This window comes from Jaculus jaculus, chromosome 9 (genome assembly GCF_020740685.1).
Source record: "Jaculus jaculus isolate mJacJac1 chromosome 9, mJacJac1.mat.Y.cur, whole genome shotgun sequence".
NCBI lineage: Eukaryota > Metazoa > Chordata > Mammalia > Rodentia > Dipodidae > Jaculus > Jaculus jaculus.
This window is the reverse complement of record NC_059110.1, coordinates 42,234,217-42,257,663: the sequence shown is the minus strand read 5'-3', so window position 1 is coordinate 42,257,663 and position 23,447 is coordinate 42,234,217. Positions and strand designations below refer to the sequence as shown.

General features: G+C 39.7%; 1 protein-coding gene across 7 annotated transcripts in view; it reads left to right on the top strand.

Annotated features, from left to right (window-relative positions):
* The window catches only part of Nkain2 (sodium/potassium transporting ATPase interacting 2), a 1,180,756-nt gene that overhangs the window by 549,641 nt on the left and 607,668 nt on the right, over window positions 1-23,447 (top strand). For 6 of the 7 annotated variants that reach the window (XM_045158892.1, XM_045158887.1, XM_045158889.1 and 3 more), the window contains one exon: window positions 22,720-22,830. The exons of the other annotated variant lie outside the window; for it this stretch is intronic. In XM_045158892.1, coding sequence (XP_045014827.1) covers window positions 22,720-22,830 — 111 coding nt within the window. The remainder of the gene's footprint in view (window positions 1-22,719; window positions 22,831-23,447) is intronic. 7 annotated transcript variants of the gene reach the window in all.

Here is a 23,447-nt window from a genome sequence, read left to right as displayed (position 1 = left end):
ATCTGCTTCAGGGATGAGGTGTTGGGGGCCTCTGAGACTCTGGCTCTCTGATTTGGTAGGAGTTAATTTTTCTCTGCGTTGGTCTCTTTCCACCTTGCGCTGGTATCCAGTTCATCAGGAAGACAGCATGCTTGCTTGTTTCACCAATTGTTCTTAGTTTCAGCCGGGGCCCTTGTGAGGTATGATGGGGTGGCTCTCTCCTTAGGATCTACATCTATGTGAAAAAGAGAAGCAGATTCTCCAATGGAGAGTAAGTTAGCACCAGGTCAAATGAGATAACCCTTACTTTTTTCATAGAGAATTTAATAGGTGTAGTTCCTCTTGTAGTCCACAATGGATGGTAGCTTGATATTGGAGAGTGGGCTTATGTTTGGATATGGATCTGACTTGTATCCCAGCTCCAGCTATAGGTCCCATACCACTGAGGGGATCAGTTAGCAAAATCAAGAGCAGTTGGTTCCCCACCATGGCTGTGTGCCACTATTGTGCTTGGGGGGCATCACAACAGGTTATTTGCTGCTAAGTAGGTTAGACCATGAGTTGCTTGGACAGATATTGGTCATTTTCCCCCAATCGCCCATGTAGCACCTTCTGGCACTAGACGTGCTGACTGACTGGCGACTGACTCTCTTCCAGCTTCCAGCCATTCCATTCCATTTTATGTGTCAACCACATAAGTTGTTGTGGTGGTTTGATTCATGTGTCCCCCATAAACTTAGGTGTTCTGAATGCTAGGTTCCCAGCTGATGGATATTTGGGAATTAATGCCTCCTGGAGGGAATGTATTGTTGGGGGCGGGCTTATGGGCTTTATAGCCAGTTTCCCCATGCCAGTGTTTGGCACACCCTCCTGTTGCTGTTGTCCATCTTATGTTGGCCAGGGGGTGATGTCCACCTTCTGCTCATGCCATCATTTTCCCCTGCCATCGTGAGGCTTCCCCTCGAGCCTGTAAGCCAAAATAAATCTCTTTTTCCCAGAAGCTACTCTTGTTGGGTGATTTCTACCAGCAACGCGAACTGGACTGCAACAGTAAAGTGGTACCAAGGAGTGGGGTTGCTGCTAGACACCTGACTATGTGGCTTCAGCCTTTTGTAGCTGATTTTCAAGAGGAATGTGGAAGGAGTTGAAACCTTGGCCTAAGAGATGCCTTGCAGTGCTGTAAGTACAGCTTGATGATCTATCCTGGTCAGAGCTGAAAGACCTGAAGGCAGTAAGAACTATGGACTGTGAGGTTTGGCTTATGAGGGTGAGAAAGAGCTTTTGCCTGGACTGGGCTAGCAGTTTGTGTGAGAAGCTTGCTCTTGTGCCCATGTCCTAAGAAGTTGTGCAGGGTTGCTTTGCGTAGAAATGAACTGGTGTGTGCAGAGGGATATGGCACAGAAAGAAAAATCTTTGGGTGAACTGTTGCCCGTTCAGCTGCAACTGAGAGATTACGACCTTTGAGACTGGGCTAGCTGACCTGCGCTGGGGCAACAGAAAGAATGTCGACTCTTTTGAAGGGACCTGAGTGCTCAAGGAGTGTCCTGTTCTTCCATGTCTGCTTTATTCTCCCCTGGATTAACAAATTGGCACCCTACCTGGTATCGTGGAGTATAAGAAATGCTGGAGAGAGGGTCATTGAGTTTGCAACACGGTCTTGTGCTTTGGAAATGGCCATGGGCAGTGTGAAGCGGGTTTTCTGGTTGCCTGCATAGAGACCCCATGGGGCCATGAAGATGAACCGTGGCTTGCAGTGGAGACCCAGCGGAGATGCTGGGACCATGAGATGGCTGCTGAGGAGCCGCCAGCCCGATGAAGTTTTCCAGGACTGTGAGTAGCCTAGCTGGAGGGGCGGAATTGGAATGCCAGAGACTTGTTGCTGGTTAGAATTATCAGACTTGAAGATTTGTCACTGGCTAGAGCTGTTGGACTTGAAGCTACAGAGTTTGATATTTGCCCTGGTTGTTTTAAATCTTGTATTGGTTGAATGTTTCTTTGCTATGCCCAATGCCATCTTTTGCAGTGTGAATATTTATTCTGTGCCATTATGGGTTTTTTGAGGTTATATTTTGGTACTATGGCTCAGTTAAAAGATCTTGAACTATGGGGATGTATGAACTTCATTGAGATTGATAAAAAAAACTATGGGGACTTTTAAAGTCAGACTGAAAGCATTGTATTTTACATCATGTATGGATATCAGTTTATGGGGGCCGGGGGCGGAATGTGGTGGTTTGATTCAGGTGTCCCCCATAAACTTAGGTGTTCTGAATGCTAGGTTCCCAGCTGATGGATATTTGGGAATTAATGCCTCCTGGAGGGAATGTATTGTTGGGGACGGGCTTATGGGCTTTATAGCCAGTTTCCCCATGCCAGTGTTTGGCACACCCTCCTGTTGCTGTTGTCCATCTTATGTTGGCCAGGGGGTGATGTCCACCTTCTGCTCATGCCATCATTTTCCCCTGCCATCGTGAGGCTTCCCCTCGAGCCTGTAAGCCAAAATAAATCTCTTTTTCCCAGAAGCTACTCTTGTTGGGTGATTTCTACCAGCAATGTGAACCGGACTGCAACAGTTGTCTTCAGCAGTAGGGACTTACCACTAACCTTTGGTGGGTGGTCAAGTACTCTGACAGAAACCTGTGTGTTTTTTAGGAAACCTTGTAGGTCTCTATGATCAAAAGCTCATTGTGGAAGATAGACCCATGCTGGTACTTGGAGGTACAGGTCAGTGCCCACTGAGAGAAGGAGGATAAAGATAAGTAATATACAAGAGTTAGAGAGAAGAGAGATAGAGAGGGAGAGGGAGAGGGAGGGAGGAATGATGTAGAAGATTAAGGTTAACCTTCATCCTATCCTGTCCAGTGTCTTGTGGTTCAGGTGTTCCCTGTAAGGGCCTAAGGGCCTGGTGAAGGTTTCACCATTTGGTCTGCCTTCTAGGGAGTAGAATTTTAAGATACCTTTGCCGTTTGCATCTAGATTTCTGTTCTCGACCCTTCCATTGCCCTCCCTTCCCTCCCCATCCATCCTAGTGTCCTAGTCCATGAGATGCTTGCTGGGTATGTAAGGTATCTTGGGTAGATTCAGGTTAGGTGCTGTAGATGAGTGAGACTATGTGGTATTTTTTTTTTTTTTCTGTGATTGGGTAAGATCACTGAGAATGATCTGTTCCAGGATGAACCATTTTTCCTCAAATTTCACTGTGTTATTTTTTCTTACTGCTGCATAGAATTACATTGTGTAGGTATACTACATCTTATTTATCCATTCTTCTAGTGATGGACTTCTGGGTTGATTCCAACTCTTAGCTATTACGAATTAAGCAGCTACAACATGGTTGAGCAAATCTCTCTGCCCTGTGGTTTGAAGGTTTTAAGCTAGATGCCCAGTAAGGGAATAACTGGTTCTGTTGGTAACTCTATAGTCAGCTTTTTCAGGAGTCTCCATATTGCTTTCCAAGGTGGTTGTACCATCCTATATTCCCACCAACAGTGGATGAGTGTTCCTACTTCTCCACAGCATTGCCAGCATTTATTTTCATTTGAATTGTTGATGTTTGTGATGGTTATTGAGGTAAGGTGGAATCTCATAGTTGTTTTAATTTGCATTTCCCTGATGACTAGGGATGATGAACCTTTTCTTAAGTGTGTTTGCCATTTGTATTTTTTCCTCTGTGAACTGCCTGTTCAGCTGTTTGCCCCATTTTGTGAGTGGGGTGTTTGACGTTTTACTGTTTAGATTTTTGAGTTCTTTGTAGATTCTAGAGATTAGGCCTCTATCAGTTGGATAACCCACAAATATTGTCTCCTATTCTGTGGGTAATCTATTGGCTTTGCTTATTGTATGCTTGTCTATAAAGAAACTCTTCAGCTTCATGTGATCCCATTGGTTGAGTGACTATTTAAGATTGTGAGCTAAGATTGTTCAGGAAGTCTTCTTCCATTCCTATATCATGGAAAGTTCTTCCTAAATTTTCTTCCAGTACATTTCAAATTTCTGGTCTTATATTGAGGTCTTTGATCCATTTGGATTTGAGTGTAGTACATGGTGAAATGTGTGGATCAAGTTTCAGTTTTCTGCGTATGGTTATTCAGTTGGTCCAGCACCATTTGTTGAAGATGCTGTCTTTTTTCCAGCCTATGTTGTTTGGGCCTTTCTCGATTATCAAGTAGCTATAGTTGCTTGAACCAAAGTCTGGGTCCTCACGTCTATTCCATTGGTCTATACTCCTGTGTTTATGCCAGTACTGTGCTGTTTTTATTACTATAGCTTTGTAATATAGCTTTAGATCAGGTATGGTGATGCCTCCAGAGGTATTTCTTTGGCTGAGAATATGTATGGGAATGTGAGGCCTTCTCCCTTTCCATATAAAATTTGAGATCATTTTTTCTATCTCTGTGAAGAACACTGTAGGGATTTTAATTGGAATTGCATTAAATCTATATATTGCCTTTGGTAAGATTGTCATCTTCATAGTGTGAATTCTGCCTATCCAGAAGCTTGGAGGTCTTTCCATTTTCTCAAGTCCTCCTCAATTTGTTTTCATTGTATAGATCTGTCACTTCCTTGGTTAACGTTATTCCAAGGTTTGTTTTTTTTTTTTTTTCCCCTATGGAAAATGGGACTATGGGACTACTTATTTCTTTCTCTGTATCTTTGCCATTTGCATATAGAAAGGCTACTGATTTTTGTCCATTGATTTTGTATCCGGCTACTTTGCTATAGGAGTCAATCACCTTCAGGAGTTTTGGGATGGAGTCTCTTGGGCCTCTTACATATACATTCATGTCATCAGTGAATAGAGCTAATTTATCTTCTTCCTTTCCAAATTGTATCCCTTTTATTTCCTTCTCCTGTCTTATTGCTTGAGCTAGGACTTCCAGTAATATATTGAAAAGCAGAGGTGAGAGAGGACAACCCTGTCTTCTTCCTAATCTTAATGGGAGTTCCTCCAGTCTCTCTCCATTAAGAATTATTTGGGCCTTTGGAGCTTTGAATATTGCCTTTATTATGTTAATATATGAACCACCCATGCCAATTCTCCCCAATGTTTTGATCATGAAGTGATGTTGTATCTTGTCAAAGGCCTTTTCTGCATCTATCAAAATGATCATGTGGTTTTTATGTTGAACCTTGGTTATTTTGTGTATTACATTGACAGACTTCTGTATGTTGAACCACCCTGGATGAATCCCACTTGGTCAAGGTGGATAATGCTTTTGATGTGTTGTTGGATTTGGTTTGTGAGGATTTTGTTCAGGATCTTTGCTTCTAACTTCATCTGGGAAATAGATCGGTAGTTTTCTTGTGGCATCTCTGCCTGGTTTTGGAATTAGGGTGATACTAGCTTCATAAAAGGAGTTGGGTAACTTTCCCTGTTCTCCAATTGTGTGGCACAGTTTGAGGAAGATTGGTTTGAGTTCTTCCATGAAGTTTTGATAGAATTTATCTGAGAAGCCATCTGGTCCTTGACTCTTCTTTTAGGGGAGGTTATTTATTACTTTTTCAATCTCCATGAGTGTGATGGGTTCATTGAGGTGATTTATCTGCTCTGAGTTTAACTTTGTTAGATGGTATGTGTCCATGAATTTATCCATGTCATCCACATCATCCAGTTTTGTGGAGTAGAGGTTTTTGAAGTAAGTCCTGATGATTCTCCCAATTTCACTTATGTCTGTTGTGATCTGTCCTTTTTCATTTTGAATTATGTTAATTAGAAACTTCTCTTTTATTTATTTATTTTTTTTGCTTGATGAAATTGGCCAGGGATTTGTCAATCTTGTTTATTTTTTCAAAAAACCATCTCTTTGTTTTGTCAATTGTCTTAATTGTTTCATTGGTTTCCAATTCATTAAGTTCTGCTCTGATTATAATTATTTCTTTCCTTCTGAGTTCTTTGGGTTGGATTTTTCTTGTTTGTCAAGTGCCTTTAGGTGGATGGTTACGTTATTGATTTGGGATCTTTAGGCCATTTTTATGAAGGCATTGAGTGCTATGAATTTTCCCTTGAGGACCACCTTCATTGTGTCCCATAAGTTTTGGTACAATGTGTTCTCATTGTCCTTCAATTCCAGGAATTTTCAATTTCATTTTTTATTTCATCCACTATCCATTTATTGTTTAAAAGTGTGCTGTTCAGTTTCCAGGTGTCATTGGGATTCTTGGTGGGTGTTTTGTTGTTGATTTCTAGCAATATAGCACTGTGATCTGATATCATGAAGGGAATTATGTCAATTTTCCTAAATATGTGGAGGCAGTCTTTGTGACCCAGTATATGGTCTATTTTAGAGAATGTTCCATGGGCTTCTGAGAAGAATGTGTAGTCTGTGGATTTGGGAAGGAAAGTTCTTTAGATGTCCATTAGGTCTAAGTGATCTATGGTTTTGTTGAGCTCTCTTACTTCCCTGTTGAGTTTCTGTTTGGATGATGTGTCTATTATTGTTAATGGTGTATTGAAGTCCCCAGCTATGATGGTATTGGTTGTTATTTCTCTTTTATTGTCAAACAGGTTTTGTTTTATGCACTGTGGTGCCTCTGTGTTTGGTGTATACAGATTTATGATTGTAATATCCTGTTGATGGATCATTCCATTGATAAGTAAGAAGTGGCCTTCTTTGTCCTTTTTGATTATTTTTGGTTTGAAGTCTATTTTATCTGATATAAATATAACTACGCCTGCTTGTCTTATTCCTATTTGCTTGGAATATTGTTTTCCACCCTTTCAGCCTGAGGAGGTGTCTATCTTTAGTGGTGAGGTGGGTTTCTTGAAGGCAACAGATTAAGGGGTCTAATTTTTTGATCCATCCTGTTAGCTGTGTCTCTTGATGAATGAATTAAGGCCACTAATATTTAGGGTAATGACTGTGAGATTTGATTTTATCCCTGCCATATTGTGATGGTAGATGTGTATTGGTGTTTTCATGGGCTTCGAATTTTTTTGTGCCTACTCTGAGTTTGTTTATTGTGATCTTCTTCTTGTAGGCATTTGAGTTTGATTATTTGTTTCTTCTCTGTGGTGAATTTCCTGAAATACTCCCTGTAGGTTTGGTTTTGTGTTTATATAATTGTAAAGCTGAGTTTTGTCATGGTAAATTTTTCTTTCACCATCTATTACGAGGAATACTTTTGTTGGGTAGAGTAGCTTGGGTTGGAAGCCATAGGTTCTTAGATTTTGGAGTGTTTCAATCCAGGTCTTTCTAGCTTTCAGAGTTTCCATTGAGAAGTCTGGAGTAATTCTGATGGGGTTACCGTTGAAAGTGGTGTGCTGTTTTTCCCTAGCTGCTTTTAGGATTTCCTCTTTGGTATCAGTGTTTAGAGTCTTAATGACAATATGTCTTGGAGAGTTTCTCCTTTTGTCCAGTCTGTTTGGAGTTCTGTTGGCTTCTTATATCTTGATGAGCCCCTCTTATAAGAGACTGGGGAAGTTTCCTTTAATTATTTTGTTAAATAATTTCTCCATGCCTTTGGTCCTAATTTCTTTTCCTTCTGGTATTCCAGTGATCCTGATATTAGGACGTTTAAGTGTATCCCACAATTCTTTCATGTTCTGTTCATAGTAACTTTTGAACTTTCTGAAATTTTTGAACTCTCAATCTGTTTCTTCTATCTTGTCTTCCAGATCAGAGTTTCTATCCTCCACTTAGCTAACTCTGTTCTTGAGAACTTCTAGAGAGTTTTGGACTTGTTCAATTAAGTGTGCATTTTCTACTACTTTTCTATGTATAATTTCCATCCCTCTGTCAAGCTCCCTTTTCACATAATTTTCTGATTTTCTTGATGATTCCTAGAATTCATCCTTGCATTTCTTTATGTCTTCATTTATCATGGCCAGCTGATTTTTAAGGTCTTCTTTTTTTCACTCTCCCTGAAATCTCTTAACTCTCTTTGACCTCCTTCCAATATCTTATCTATTAATTCTAGTTTAGTGATGGTAGCATCCACGTGATTATCAACCCTTTGTTGCTTTCCTTTAAGTTCTACCAGTAGGTTGGTCAGGATTGCATTGCTCATAGCTTCAAGTTGATGTTCTGATCCTATTGACGCTTCTACTTTTTTGTTAGATATATTCGTTGTAGGACTGGGTGATCTAACTGGATTTTCTTGCATTTGAATTTTCGTGTTATTTCTTAGCATTGTGGTATGCCCATGACAGTGTATGGGCACGTTGGTGGGTGGATCAACCTTTGTTCAAGTGCAATGGGAATCTGAGGCATCCTGGGGCAGTTGCCAAGCAGCCTGGGCTTTGGCTCTCACTTGCCAAATCTGCCCATCTACTGCCTGTCAGGGGTGCCAAAGTTGCCTGAATTCTCAAGTGGTAATGCACCAAAGCTGCCTGCATTTGAGTTAGGATTGACACTGAGGTACCAAGCACTGAAGCAGCCCAAACTCTGGCTGGGAACACTGGGACCCGGAAGCAGTCTGTGCTCTCCAGCCACAAGACACTGGTGGATGGCCAGTGCAGCAGACAGGTAGTGGATGGCACTTGAGCTGGCGCAAGCAAGAGACACAGTCTGAGCTTGTGTGGCAGTAGCTGTGGGACTGGGCTTGCTGAACGTGCAGCGGCAGGAACAGTAAGTGAGCGAATGGAGCAGTCTAAACTTCCACACGCATGGATGGAGCTATGAGCAGCTGCGCTGTGGATATGGGGAGGAATGTGCTACCTGCTTCTGAGGGAATCAGGGATTCCCTGTTATTGCCAGGAGTCACTGAATGTGCAGTGGCCAGATCAGTAAGTTGGTGGGTGTGTGGAGCAGTCTATACTTCTGCACACAGGGATTGATCATTGCACGGTGGCAGTGGCAGCAGACATGGTGGCTATTTGGAGGGAGGGGTGGGCTACCCACCCGCAAGAGTATCCATGATTCCGTTTGTCCTCCTTCTGTGCCCTCCCACTGACAACCTACTGGAGATTACTCTCCCCTAAAAGTCCCAGTGAACTCTTAATGTCTTGCCTTTCTTTCCCCGGGATTTGCAGCACAACTAGGTGGTCGCCATGTTGGCCAGAAGTGTCTCCGTTGATTTTTTTTTTTTTAATAGAAAAAAATACATGGCCAGATTTTTTTGCTTCAATTATCAGTCTATAGAAGATAGGACATGTTAAAAGGAATGAAAGACTGCCTATGAAAGAGAAATCATAAGACCTGCAATATATCAGTGGAAAATGAGGACAACTTAACATGGTGGAGCAGTGATTAGAAATGAAGCAAGAGGAAGGACAGACAAGATATGAAGGTAATTGAATCTAAATGGCTAGTTCGATGTTAAAAAGGAAAAGTATCAAGTATGTCTTAAGTTTTGAGCTTGGATAAATGCCATTTATCTTAGTGAGCATGAAAGGCAAACCAAGGTCTGGCATGGAGATGATACTTTTACTTAGGAATTATTTAATAAAAAGTAACTATTAACAACTGCATGCAAGTTGGAATAGTCAGAAATGTGGAAGTAAGGACTGTTTTAGTGGACAGAGCGATAGATGTGTTAAGCCATTGATACTTAGGTCAGAGTTATGGGTAATAAATAATACCTTTATTTTTTCTTGTTTACTTTCTTTTATTATCATCATAGTCTTTGCGTCAAGATACGCAGTAACAAAAGCAGGTTTCCTTTTAAAGCTTAGTCTGTTTCATCTATGCCCCATGCAAATTCAGTGACTTTGGAAATTATTCTTACTCAGCCTAACTACAGTGATTTTTTTTTAAATTTTAATTTTATGAAAGGTTAAACTCTAAATCCCCTCATGCCATATGCCCCCCCCCACACACACTACCTTTTCCCTAAGGGGCCTGCTCCATGGGGTTGTTGGCATTCACTGTGAAGTAATGAAGGCCTCATTCTATGTGGGGTACTGTGCCTCAGAATATTCCTACCCACTCTGTGCCTCTTAAAATATTTTCACTCCCCTTCCACAAACTTCCATAAGCCACCATGGGCCCATTAACAGTCTCATTTAGAGTTTTATTTTCTGTGGCCTCTGGGTTTTGTCTTTGATGGATTTTGATTGGCCATATTGTCTGCCACCATTTTCCTTGTGCTGGTTGTCTAGTTAGTGGGTAAGAACAATATTCTTGTAGCTGCCTCCTCAGCAGTGTCTCCTGGGCCCTATCTGCCCAGGTAATGTGTTAAATGTAGGGCATCTTGTGGTGGACAGTTAGCCCTCTTTTCTTGTTGTGTTAATAGATCTTGGATCTACTTGGTTATAGTACACAGTTCACATTGCTGCAATGAATCTCCAAACCAGACACAGTTAATGGGAGGACCTGGTTTATTTCAGCTTACAGATCCAGAAGAGGTTCCATCAACAGCTGAAGAAACTGGCTCTCTCTCTCATAAATTCAAGTAGAGAGAGAACTCCATCAGCCACCAAATACCACTAAAAAATGCAAACACAAACCAGCAACAAGTAGCACCCCCAGAGGTCAGACTTCCTCAACACACCTTTGGGCTGGAATTCAGATCTGCCCCCAGTCACACGCCCCTTCCATCAAGCTGCTGGAGACTTAAGCATGATATTTAACCCTAATTATATAATTTTTTTTTTAATCTGAAGGGATAGAGAGATTGTTCTGTGGTTAAGGTGCCTGCCTGCAAAGCCTAATGACCAGGGTTTGATTCCCCAGTACCCACATAAAGCCAGATGCTCTAAGTGTTGCATGCATCTATCTGGAGTTCATTTGCAGTGGCTGAAGGCCTGGCCTACTCATTCTCTCTTCCTCTCCCTCTCTCTTTCTCTTTCTTCTTCTCTGTTTCTCTTTTTCTCTCTCTTTCTCCTTGCAAATAAATAAAAATATTTTCAAAAAAATTAAAAAGAAGCCTAGAGAGATGGCTTAACATTTAAGATACTTGTCTGTGAAGCCTAAGGACCCAGGTTCATTTCCCTAGTACCCACGTAAGGCAGATGCATACATCTCAAATTTGCAGGAAATAGAGGCCCTGGTGCACCCATTCTTTTTCTATCTGAATCTTTCTTTCTCTCTTGCTTATAAATAAAATAGTTTTTTAAAAAATTTAAAAAGAAACCTAAAGCTATAATGGAAATACACTCAATCTACCATATTCTGTCCTTGCCTCCATAGATTAATAATCATCTCACACTGGAAATTGCGCTCAGTCTGAATTCAAAGCTCCCCATAATTTTTGCCAATCTTAAGAGTGTTTCAAAGTCCCAGGTCTCATCGAAGATTCAAGACCATCTAACTGTCCTGAGGTATATTTTCAACCACAATAATGGAAACTTTAGCTTTCTTTATGTAGATGTTTTCTTGCTGTTAAGCATTTATTTTTCGTCTCTGGTTTTAGCTGTGAAAGTGCATATTTTCTAGTTCAATAGCATCCTGCCCTTAGGTACAAACATATGTTTTATATTATAGTTCTTTGGCTTCCTTCCTTCTTTTTTTCCTTCCTTCCTTTCTTCTTTTATTCCTTCCTTCTTTACTTCCTTCCTTTCTTTTCTTCCTTCCTTTTTTCCTTTCTTCCTTGTTTATTTCTTTCCTTCCTTCTTTTCTTCCTCCCTTTCTTCTCCCTTCTTCATTCTCTATTTTCTTCCTTCCCTTCTTCTCCTCCCTTCCCAACCCCTCCATCTGTAACACTTCCTTTCATTTTCACAAATTCCTTAAATTTCTTTTGTGCTTGAACCCTCTGCTGTGCATTTAATTCCTTCCAGTACCCCTTGCTCTTACGGTTACCACCAGTTGCATTTGCCATCACTCCCAGGAACTCCAGTTTCTTGTATTGATATTCACTCTCAAAATTTATAATTAACTGTGGAGAATGCATCTTGAAAAGAATTATTATACATTTTAGTCTTCTAAAATGGTAAACTATTCCTTTTTTATAAGTTTATTAATTTTTTAAAAATTTATTTGCATGCAGGGAGAGATAGAAGAGAGGTAGATGACAGATAATGGGCATGCCAGGGCTTTTAGCCATTGCGAATAAACTCCATATGCATGTGCTGCTGTGCATCTTGCTTCATATGGGCACTGAGGAATCAAATCCCCATTATTAGGCTTTGCAAGCAAGTTCCTTAACTGCTGATCCATCTCTCCAGCCCATAAACTGTTTCCTATAACTAAAAGAATTGGCTTGTTTGAAATTTAAGGAAGAATGCCTGTTCAATGTAAATATTTGCTCTGGAGATGACTTCTAAGTTTCAGTCTTCACAGGTCAAAATAGACTTGAAGAATGAGTAGAATTTTGGTAGCTTTTATAACTATAGAAAGAAAGATAAAGAGTATTGCAGGCTGGAGAGATGGCTTAGCAGTTAAGCACTTGCCTGTGAAGCCTAAGGACCCCGGTTCGAGGCTCAGTTCCCCAGGTCCCATGTTAGCCAGATGCACAAGGAGGCGCACGCGTCTGGAGTTCGTTTGCAGAGGCTGGAAGCCCTGGCGTGCCCATTCTCTCTCTCTCCCTCTATCTGTCTTTCTCTCTGTGTCTGTCGCTTTCAAATAAATAAATAAATAAATTTAAAAAAAAAGAGTATTGCATATTGCATTTTCTTTCCAATGTGAAAATGTGTGTATATATATATATATATATATATATATATATATATATATATATGGAGAGAGAGAGAAAGTATTGTGAAAATGAATGCAAGAATCTTTTACCACCAAGAAAACATAGTATGAACTCACACTCCTAATACGTAATCTAGATGTTTCATGAATTTTAATGGGTACAAGTATTATTTCAATATAAGTTAACAGAAAAACCACATATGCTCTCACTCATCACTTTTATTCGTCAGTATTCAGCTGCCTTAGAAACTGATATGCTGAGGGTTTAAATGTGCAAACAAAATAGGTACCAGGTCACTCTGATGTCCTGCTGTGATACATCTATTCATTTTTCTTCTTCTCTCAAGTAGCATGATGTAAAGTTAGAGGCCCAAAGATTCTATGCAATCTTTCCTTACTCATAGCTGTTTGAGAGTACAAACCAGACATTTTTAACAGCATTCAAAAGGATGCACTGCAAATCTGTTTGTAAGGAAGTTAGAGTGTATTTCTGCCTAAATCAGTTAAACAAAATTATAGTACACTAAATTACCATTTTTAATCATATATTAAGTAAATACACTCAAATTGGAAGGTGCATCAATAAGTTTTGCTTATTCAGTGGATGGTGGATTGGGAGTTTTACATAGAAAATTCTTAAACAAGTACTGTGATACTGAAGTTTTATTATTCCAAGAGGGAAGAGACACTTCCTCTAAAGAGTCTAATATGGAAGGCCTCTGTATAAAAATTAGTTTTGAAATAAACTTACTTTACATACAGAGAATGGATATGCATCAAACTTGTTTTCTGGTAGACAATTAATTGGTGCCTGTCATTTTCTTTTCAATTTAACTTTAGGTGTTTGTGTCTATGTGCATGTGTGTGCATGTATGTGCATGCGCACACGTGCACATGCATGCACTTATGTGCCACAGAGTATGTGTGAGGTCAAAGGACAGACTCCATTGTTTGTTCTCTCCTTCAACCATTATTTCTGAGACAGAGTCCCTCTATTTTGCCACTGTTTTACACCAGCACAGCAGGACTGAGAGTTTCCATTTTCTCCTGGTTCTGATTCCCATCATCATAGGCAAATTGGGATCCCAGGCATCTGTGCTGCAACTTTGTGTCCAGCTTTATGTGAGTTCTGGCAATCAGATTCAGGCCAAGAGACTTGTAAGCAAGTGACTTTAACCACAAAGCCCTCTTCCCAGGCCTTGGCCCTGATTATTTTAAGGCAGCCACCAGATATTTTCAAAAATCAACAATAAAACTAAGCTACATACCATTCTGGATAAATGAAATTAGTGCAAATATAATTTCCTAAACACCATGGTCATATCAGGATGTGAAAAGTAATTATGTGCTCATGTTCAAGTAGGAGTTGGTCTATTTACTTGTTACCCAGCCAGGAACTCTAGGGAAGGGGAGGGGCGTGTAAATGGGATATAATGCTGCTTACAACTCTAACAGTTTGAAGGTTTGATGATCTCAGGTTGAAATAGGTATGTTTATGGGAGAAAATGACATTAATCCATCCTATATAAGTGCCACACAATCGATAGCCACATGTGTTTTGTGGTTGTCACTGACAGAAGCAGAAAGCTTTTAATATACAGAATGGTTGACAATTACAATTGAATTTCTTGTTCTTTACTACCATAATCCCTAGAACATTATCCTATAAATGCTGCATCTTAGAATTAGTTATTAATCTATGCTGCTTTGATTGTACTAAAACCATAATCTTTTTCAAAATGATAATTTCACAGAAATTTGCACTATGCATTAACACATTTAACAAGTTGTGTTGAAACCAAGTAAAATACTCCTTATATGTATAATAATAAATGACCAAATTTTGTGCTTTCAACATCAACATATAAATGTGAGGCACATAGAAAACTGACTTATACTTCTAAGTTAATACTAAAGCAACTAATTTTTTTATTGTTCATAAAATATCATTGTGTTATTTGATAGAAAATTCTCCAGTTCTCATAACTATAACTTGAAGTATTTAAAAATATATGTTTATTTTGTCAATTACAGATAAGTCAAGTTTACATGAAATTTAACTACAATCAAATAAATTCAGCATTTAGGAAAGAGATACAAATTTTCAAAGCAGAAATGTTTCCTGAATAGTTATTTCCTTGGTGTGGTTTTCTTTTGATTTTTCCCCTTTTATTTTCTTTATTTGTTTGCTCAAAACTGAAAATTTTAAATAAAAAATAAAGACTTATTGTGCTTTTGAAAGAGGTTCTAATCCAATTACTTAATATTAGTCCTTTTCCCCTTGGTTCAGAAAATATACGTATGTTTTCAAGTGCAGTCACTTGAAAGCCAATGACAGTTAAAATCGATGAAACAATGACCCCAGATTCTAAATCTTCTGTGAATGCCTGTGTTTGAGGCTTCCACTAAAATAACAAAGAGTTGAAGATGAGGGACTGGAATCTTTCATTACTGCCCATCATAAACATCGTGACTGACACCCCTATAACAAAAGAGGTCAGCAAGAGACATTCATAACAAATGAATTTAATAATGGGTAGAGGATTAGAGGAGCCTTTAAACTAAAAATCTAACAACCCACTGCGAAATATCTAGTTTTAGATTCTATAAAGCACTGTCAGGTACACAGATATATGATAGAATAAAAAGAGTGTAATTTAATAATAATACAATGACTGATAGTAAGAGGTGTCTGATCAGATTCTTTTTGTCCTCTCTTAGCATTTCATGCTCTTGGGTATGAGGCAATGCCCTTCTGGAGTCAGACAACAGTAAATGAGATCAAACTGGTTAAGCTTATTTGCATATATGTATCAGACTTAAAATTATTGCACCTCAAAGAGACTAGAGCTTCTTTGGGATCAGTAGAGTTTGGAATATAAAGGTATTTCCGTGTGTTAATTACAAAAGAATGCAACTGATTCAACAGTAAAATCAGATCCAATTACTAACCAAAAGGGAAAAAAAGAAGTGCTTTGAAAAGCATATAACAGAGGAATGAGCAAAGATGTACATAACTAAGTTGGCACTTTGTTCATGTAGATTTTGTGATGATAAATTTATTATTTATTCAGGTGCACTGGAAGTATATTGAGTGTCTATCCCTGCATCTAATGGCATTGCACACACTTTGCTAACTAATAAGGCTTTTTAAATTTAATCTGGAAAATGTTTATTATGACTTCTGGAATCATGATTGGAAAATTAGCATTTGGAATCCAACAGGTGTTTTAAAATTTACAATATAGTAGAATTCTCTTGCGTATCTACTGCACAGAGAAGCATCACTATCTCACCTTAATCAAAATTAATTGGGCTTGAATACAAAACAGTGTGGTGCCTTGAGAGGCCATGTGAACTTACTGTGACACTAGATCACAACTGGAATGAGAGCACTCACTAGGCAGCTGAGAGCTGAAGTATCTCTTTCATCAATCATGACCACCATCTCCACTGAAGTCGCAAAAGATTCTGGAGAGTGTATGTGCTTGTCTCTTAGATGATCAAAGCTTAGGATGCTCAGTTCATTTGACCAACAATACTCAGGGAACTAGACTTTAGAAGCTAGGAATAATACAATGAGGTAAACAGCAAAAGGAAGCCAGGCAGCAAGGTGGAAATGTTAACCTGGGATATCAACACTTTACTTCTGAGGTGGAAATATTTGAATAAGTCACTCATGGGTCAACAAAACGAACTTTTTTATCATTCCTGACATAAAGTTGTTTAGTAATATGATTTTCAAATTTATTTTCCATAAGTAAAATTCTGAAATTGAAACAATGAGAACTTGATTCCCCTTTTCATTTTCTTATTAAGAAATGTTTGAATCTAGAACATCAGGAAAGAGGAGTTGTGTGAGAGAAATCACCTAGGAGAAACACTCTTCGATTATTAGGGGCTCCCTCATAAACCCATAAAATGGCTTCAAAATGGTTTGAGAACACAGAGAAGCCATGGTTTTGGATACAACCTCATTCTCAAACAAATAGGCAGATAAAACAAAACATTGTTTGAAAAATATACTGGGAAGAAAAAGACACAAACTCTTCCTTAGAAATTCATGTTGATAAGATTAAAAGATAGCAACAAGATATCCCTCTTACACAATTACTATGCTGCTACTAATCATATACTTTCAACGTGGATACACTTTAAGCTACCTGGAAATGCTTATATATTGATGGACATCATGGAAAATTACAGATTTTGCTTTTCAAATTTAAAAGTAGGCTAGGTTAATCAGTTAACAACATCTCTCATATTAACATTTGTGGAAAAAGTAAACAAAAGAAACAAGTAGGAAGTAGCATGACCACACAGAGCTAATGAAATATGAAATAATTTCTTTATTGTATTTGCATTTATACACTCAGTAAAATCCATTCTTAATTGGTATCACTGGTAATTATAAGGTCATGTCTCAGGATGTACAATGCGGAAAATAAACTATTGCTTTTCTGATGAATTTATTCTATTAACCTTGTTTGACTGGTTGTTAAAAATGCATATGTATTTAGGTACTTTCTTTGTAAAGGTTAAATTATGTGTTACACAATGCAAACACAGATGAAAAAAATATTTTCATAACTCCCAAGTAATCCTATTAACCTCATTTTAACATTGGAAAGCAAAGAGGGGGGGAAAAAACAACTTAGCAAACATATATATTAACACTTTTATTTGCCTAGGTTTGTTTTTTTATTATTCCTTTTTTGTTTCCTCATTTCCACTTAGTACTATACTGTGTCCATTCTTCCTTCTGGGGCCCTACACCCTTCTAGGTTGGTATCTAGGAAAATTCTGTAAGAAAAATATTATATTGATACAGTGGTGGTTTGGATGTGAATGCATGTTCCCCAAAGCCCAAGGTAGTTTTGATGAAGATTAAGCTTGCGACTTGAATCTTCAGCAGGTACAGCCATGCTGGGGAAGAGGTGTTTAACTGGGGGTGGATCTTATAGTGTACCCCTAAGGTGTGTTCACAGCCAGTTTGAGCTCTGGCTGCATGTTTGCTGGCTGTTTGGTGGTGTCCGTCTGCTATAGATCTATGTATGTTAGCCACCTTTTTCAATCATTGATGGTGTTCCCCTGAATTCTTTAAGCCTGAAATAAAGCCTTTCCTAACTGCTTTTGGATGAATGTCTTAGCAATGAAAAAAATAACTGTAGCAGTAGCAGTACTATACTGTGGTCATGCTTCCTTCTGTGGACCTGTACTCTTTTAGGCCTGTGTATGTGCGTGTGTATACATACATATATATATATATATATATATATATATATATATATATATATATACATATACACACACACACCTCACACACACATACATACACATACACATATATATATGTATATGTATGTATATATACACATACATATATATGTATTATATATATATATTCTACAATTAAATTATTATATTGAGATAAACCAGACTAAGGCAAATGCTGTATATTTTCTATTACATGCAGAACCTATACTTAAATTTATGTATATATATTTTATATATATCTGTCTGTGTGGGTCTAGATCATGAAACTGGAAAGGGGATTGTGATAAAGAAGGAAGTGATCTTAAAGGAGGGGCAAAGAAAAGAGTTTGAATGAAATCAAAGTGAGGAGAAAGCAGAAGGGAGGACTTTCTGGGAGAACAGGAGCAGGGCCATGGGAAAGAGCAGTGGAGGAGGGGAACTTGTGAGAACATAGTGACATATTTTTGTGAAAATTTCATCATGAGATAATTTCTTTGTATATTAACTTATCAATAGGTTTTTTAAATAGTAATATATAAATTTAAATAAATGGCTAGTTATCCTATCTATTGTTTTTGTATGTGCATAGCATGTTGGTGTGGCACATGCTCATGTGTTGACCTGTGAACTCACCTGTGGTGACTAAAGAGAATGTCAGGTGTCCCCTAGTTCACTCGCCTATTTTTGTCTTGCCAGAGAGTCGCTTACTGATTCCAGAATTTGTTGTATATGAGACACAACACTTCTCTAGTCTCTGTACCCCCAAAATAAATTGGGGCTACAGGCATATGTGGCCACACCCAGCTGTTTATATTAATCCTGGATTTTCAAACTCAAGTAGTATCAAGAACTTACTGGTCCTCAAACTTGCCCAAGAAGTACACAAACTGCTGAGCCATCTCTCCAATCCTAGTTATCTTACTATTAAGAAATAAAAAATAATAATAAAGTTGTATAGCAGATTAATTTTTTATGTATTTTTTATTTATTAGAGAGAGAGAATGGGTACGCCAGTGTCTTTAGCCACTGCAAAGGAACTACAGATGCATGTGCCATCTTGTATATCTGGCTGACATTGGTTCTGGAGAGTCAAACATGGTACCTTAGGCTTCACAGGCAAGCATGTTAATCTCTAAGCCATCTGTCCAGTCCATATTAAACTTGTTAATAGTTTATTCCCACAGACATTATATTTTATTGAGCAGTAATGTACATTTATTTTTAATTTAACCATTGCTCTCCAATTAATTTGACAAGTATTTCTGAAATATTTATAAAAGAAATCCAACTAGTTCTTGGATAGTGGGTAGAAACATTCTCATTTATAGTCTAATCTTGGACCATGAGCATGTCTGATCCAGTTTCCATCCCTTACTAACACCTCAGGCAGAATTCATAGATGGAGATATGTGAGCACCTTAATACTATAGTTAGTCTATCTTAAAACTTCTTGTTCATTGTGTCATCAGTTCCATTAAATTCCTACCCCAGTTCAGGCAATAGTACTGGGCAAAGGTCATTCCCTGTTTTCTTTGTCTCTGTTGTGCTGTTTTTCTCTGTCTTCTTCTGGGAGTCTTTCTTCTCCACAGACCAGAGAAGAGATGTAAGAAAAGAGATAAGGAGTTTTCCTTTACTTAGTGGTGTGCTGGTCCCTCTAATATTGATAACTGTGGTTATATCCTCTAGTTCCTGGTCATGCTCAGCTATGTAGTGAGTTTGAGGCCAGCCTGTGTCTAAATACCAAATTATATTGACAATAAAGCATAAATTCAATCTCATTAAATCCCCCTTGGCCACTCCTTTCAGTGTGTAGTTTTACTTCACCCAATTTATGCAACAGAGGCTACACTGACTCTGCTAACCTCTATAATGATGCACTTCCCTTTAAGCTGTTGTGGCTGCTATTGAGGGAGGAAAAAGGATGTGGGATGCTTGGTAATTCCACTGTTTTTAGAAGATTGCCCTAGTGATCCACTCTCTATGTCCGGAATTCTGCTATAAGAATCATTCTTTTGAGATTACATGAGCAGGAGTTTCTGAATAGATGGAGAATGAGAATACATGTTTGAGTGAGAGAATGCAGATGGACAGGAGCTACTATACCACTGGACCAACATGCTCCCATCAGCTCCAGATCCCTCTAACCAGCACTTGCTTCTCCCCCATTTGACCAAGAATCTGTCCATCTAACATTTGGCTTCTTCTCCAGCAACTGGGGACACAGTTGACATAGGTGGCTTAGACATAAGCCTTGATGTCTATTCAGAGCTCTGTCTACAGAACCTGAAAGGAACCCTGGTAAACCTTATGGGTCTGCCCTTAGTGACAGCACAGTTCCTTCATTATCTGCATGGCCTGGACCACCTCAGCCACTCTGCTGACCCTGCAAGAGTACACCACACAGGGGCCACACCACAAACTCTGGAACCAATAAAATATAAAGACAACAGGGAGTTGTTTTCACAGACTCCAAGGAGATCCAAAATACCATTAGGAAATACTTTGAAAACTTACAGAACAAAAAAACTAGAAAAAGGGGCTGGAGAAACAGCTCAGCAGCTAAGGGGCTTGCCTGCAAAGCTAAGGACTCCAATTAGATTCCCTAGTACCTACGTAAAGCCAGATGCACAAGGCAGTACATGCGTTTAGAGTTCATCCATAGCAGTGGCTGGAGTCCCTGGTGCATTCATTCTCTCTCAAATAAATAAATATTTTTAAGCTAGAGAATTCAGAATAAATGAAGACATTCTAAGAACATAATACCTGGAAAGCTAGAAGATAATTTACACACCCAAAATGAGCAATGAGATTGAACAAAAGTATCCCCAGAAAGAAAAGCCCGAGACTAGTTGGATTCACTGTTTAATTATCAAATTTTATTTTTTACTTGTAGATCACATCAGATTTATTTAAGAGTTAAACATATACTGAGTACAAAACTCATTCCTTCATTCTACAATAACATTAACAAGGTTATCTTTCAATAACTAAATCTGCACACGAATTAATGAACTGTTGTACAAGGTGAATAATTCTCAGCAAATTAAACTATATTTAATAGAACCAAGTGCGCTTGAGCTTGAATCAGGCTTGCTGGCCATCAGAGAAGGGAAGGAAGTGGGTAATACTTATATCACTGTTCTAATATACAGCACTCCTTTGCCCAGCATGCCTGCTTTCACTACATGAATACCAAGTCTTCAGAATGGTATGGGAACCAGGAGCAACACTGGATGTCCCCTTCAGTCCTGCTCCATTGGGTGGGGCTACAGGCCCTACTAAAGCAGGTGTGGTGGGCATGTTGAAGACTGAAGATGACTGGAAGTCTACCGAGCCACTCACTCTCGCAGCAAATGTGAAGGCAGAAGTGTCTGGGCCAGTGTGGGAAGCACATCATGGGTGCTTCACCCCATAGCTTATCATTCCTGCATTGAAGGGAATGTCAGGAGTAGGTATAAATGTGTGGGATGGAAGTGGTTGCTGCACTATAGAGCAGGTCAGTCCTGTATTGTGGGCAAAGGCAGAAATAGGTGTGAAGGTGTGGAATACAAACTATAGATGGCGTTTTCCCCTGGCCAGCTGGATGGAAGCAGGTGGTCCAAAGCCTAGAGGTGATGTTCAGTCAGTAAAACCAGGTTGCATTGTGGTGTAATTGGGAAGCTGAACTGTTAGTGTTGATAGGCCACATTTGCTGCTAGGGTGGCTTGGTTCCTATGAAGGACTGAATTTCTTATTCTGTTGTCCATTTAACAACCCAGGGGTGGGCTGAGGTGCAGCACCAGTCTGTATCCCTGGGTGATAGGTTGCATGAGGCCCCCAAGTGGACTGTACTTCTAAAATGTTGTGGACTGGTGAAGAGTAGACGATGACAGATTGGTCAGAAAAGGGAGTGTTAGTGGATCCCAGTGCTTTCCCAGAGAGGCATGATGCTAGCATGGATGGAAGCATAGGAGCCTGTCCACAGAACCCCCTGATGAGGAGCACTGGGCACAGAGGTGTTCTGCTGGTGCCCATCAGCAGTGCCACATGTGGCAATTCATACTGACTCTCCTGGCTATACACATTAAAGCATGGAAATGGCAAAGTGTCCATGCTGCCAGGTGAGCCTCTGAATGTCATGGAATAGTATTGCAATGTCGTGTCCATGTCTGTATCCTCAGGATCTGCAACTGGCAGCCAGGCCAGGAGCTGAGATGTCAGGGTTGCTGGGAGAAGTAGCTGGAGGAGTGGTGGGAAGAAACAGAGAAGAGGGAGATTTCCACTGGGGTTGGGGATTCCTGACTACAGAAGGGAGGCCTGAAGAGCATTTGGTCTGGTTGAGGGCGTGTGGCAAGGAATAAAAGGGGAGGAGCTTGTAGCTTAGGCACTATAGGTATGGGTTTCTTTGGCATCAGGTGACAATCCCAAATGTGGACTGACACAGGAAAGGAGAGATTTGGAAAGCAGAATCAAAGAAGAGGAAGGGGAATTATGGGTATGTTTGGGATGAGGGAAGGTAGAGGAACAGACAGGATGGGGACCCAGAAGCAGGGTGTGCCATGGCAGTGGTGGCAGGAGGACCTGGAATGGACAGTGGAAGTGAGCAGGGACAAAATGGGAACAGCAGGGGAACAGAAAACACAGGCTGAGGGACAGCCTGCAATACCACCATCCATCTTTTGTTCTTCAAGGGCTGCAGTTTAGCAAGCCTTAACGCACTGCCACTGCTGTGATGTTTCACACTGGCCAGGGTTTTCAGGCACACTTCCAGATCAAAGCAGGGAAGCTGGGAAGTGGGGGCAGCTCCCCTCAAACCCACAACGGCTGCAGTGGCAGTGGTGCTGCTGGTGTGTAGGCTTCTTTCTTGCATGGTGTTTGAACAGCACTTCTGGGGGGCAGCACCTCTCACTTGCACTTGAGCCCTCTGCCTTCCGCGTATTCCTCCTCCTTTGGCTGTAGTTTGGCTCATGCACTTCATTGGCCATTGTTTCAGGTCATGAAGATCAGTGTGGGGCCATGTCAGAGCACTACAGCACATGGGCACCAGGATACCAAAGAATCAGGACACCTCCAACCGCACTGTGCCCAGCACAGGGTCTCACAGGTACAAAGTCTGTCTTGATGGCCAGGGACTTAGATGTGACTCTCCTCCATGGCAAGATGACACATTTTTGTTCCTGTCCTGGACATCTGTCTCCTCCTGTTTCCAGCCAATCCTCCTCATTCTCTCCCTTCTCCTCCTCCTTAGATGTAAGTTATGATGAAAACGAAAACAAAAATTATGAAAAACAAAGATTTTTTTAAAAGGATTTTCTCCCAGTACTTCTCCTAGCAAAGGTCTGCTAACAGGCTCGTGGTTAGCAAAAGCTTGTGGTCTCTCCCAACCCTTTAACAGGAACTTTTTTGTTTTGTTTTTCTTTTTTTTTTTTTTTCTTTTGTCTGTCTCAGGGAGTTTTTACATTTTTTTCCCCTCTGTTCTAAAAGAAACCCATTTCTTACAAACTGGGTTTTGAGCCAGTCAACATGTTTTCTTTCCTGAAATTCACAATCCAAAGTATAAAACTGTAAGGTCTTTCTTAATGTAATATTCAGAGTTTGGACTTGAGTTCTCTGAGCCATGCTTCAGCCTGAACAGAACCTGATTCCTGAATATTCCAAGTCTTACCTATCTTTCTTGCGACACCATCTCTTCCGCTTCTTCCTGCTCTTACTTCTTTCCTT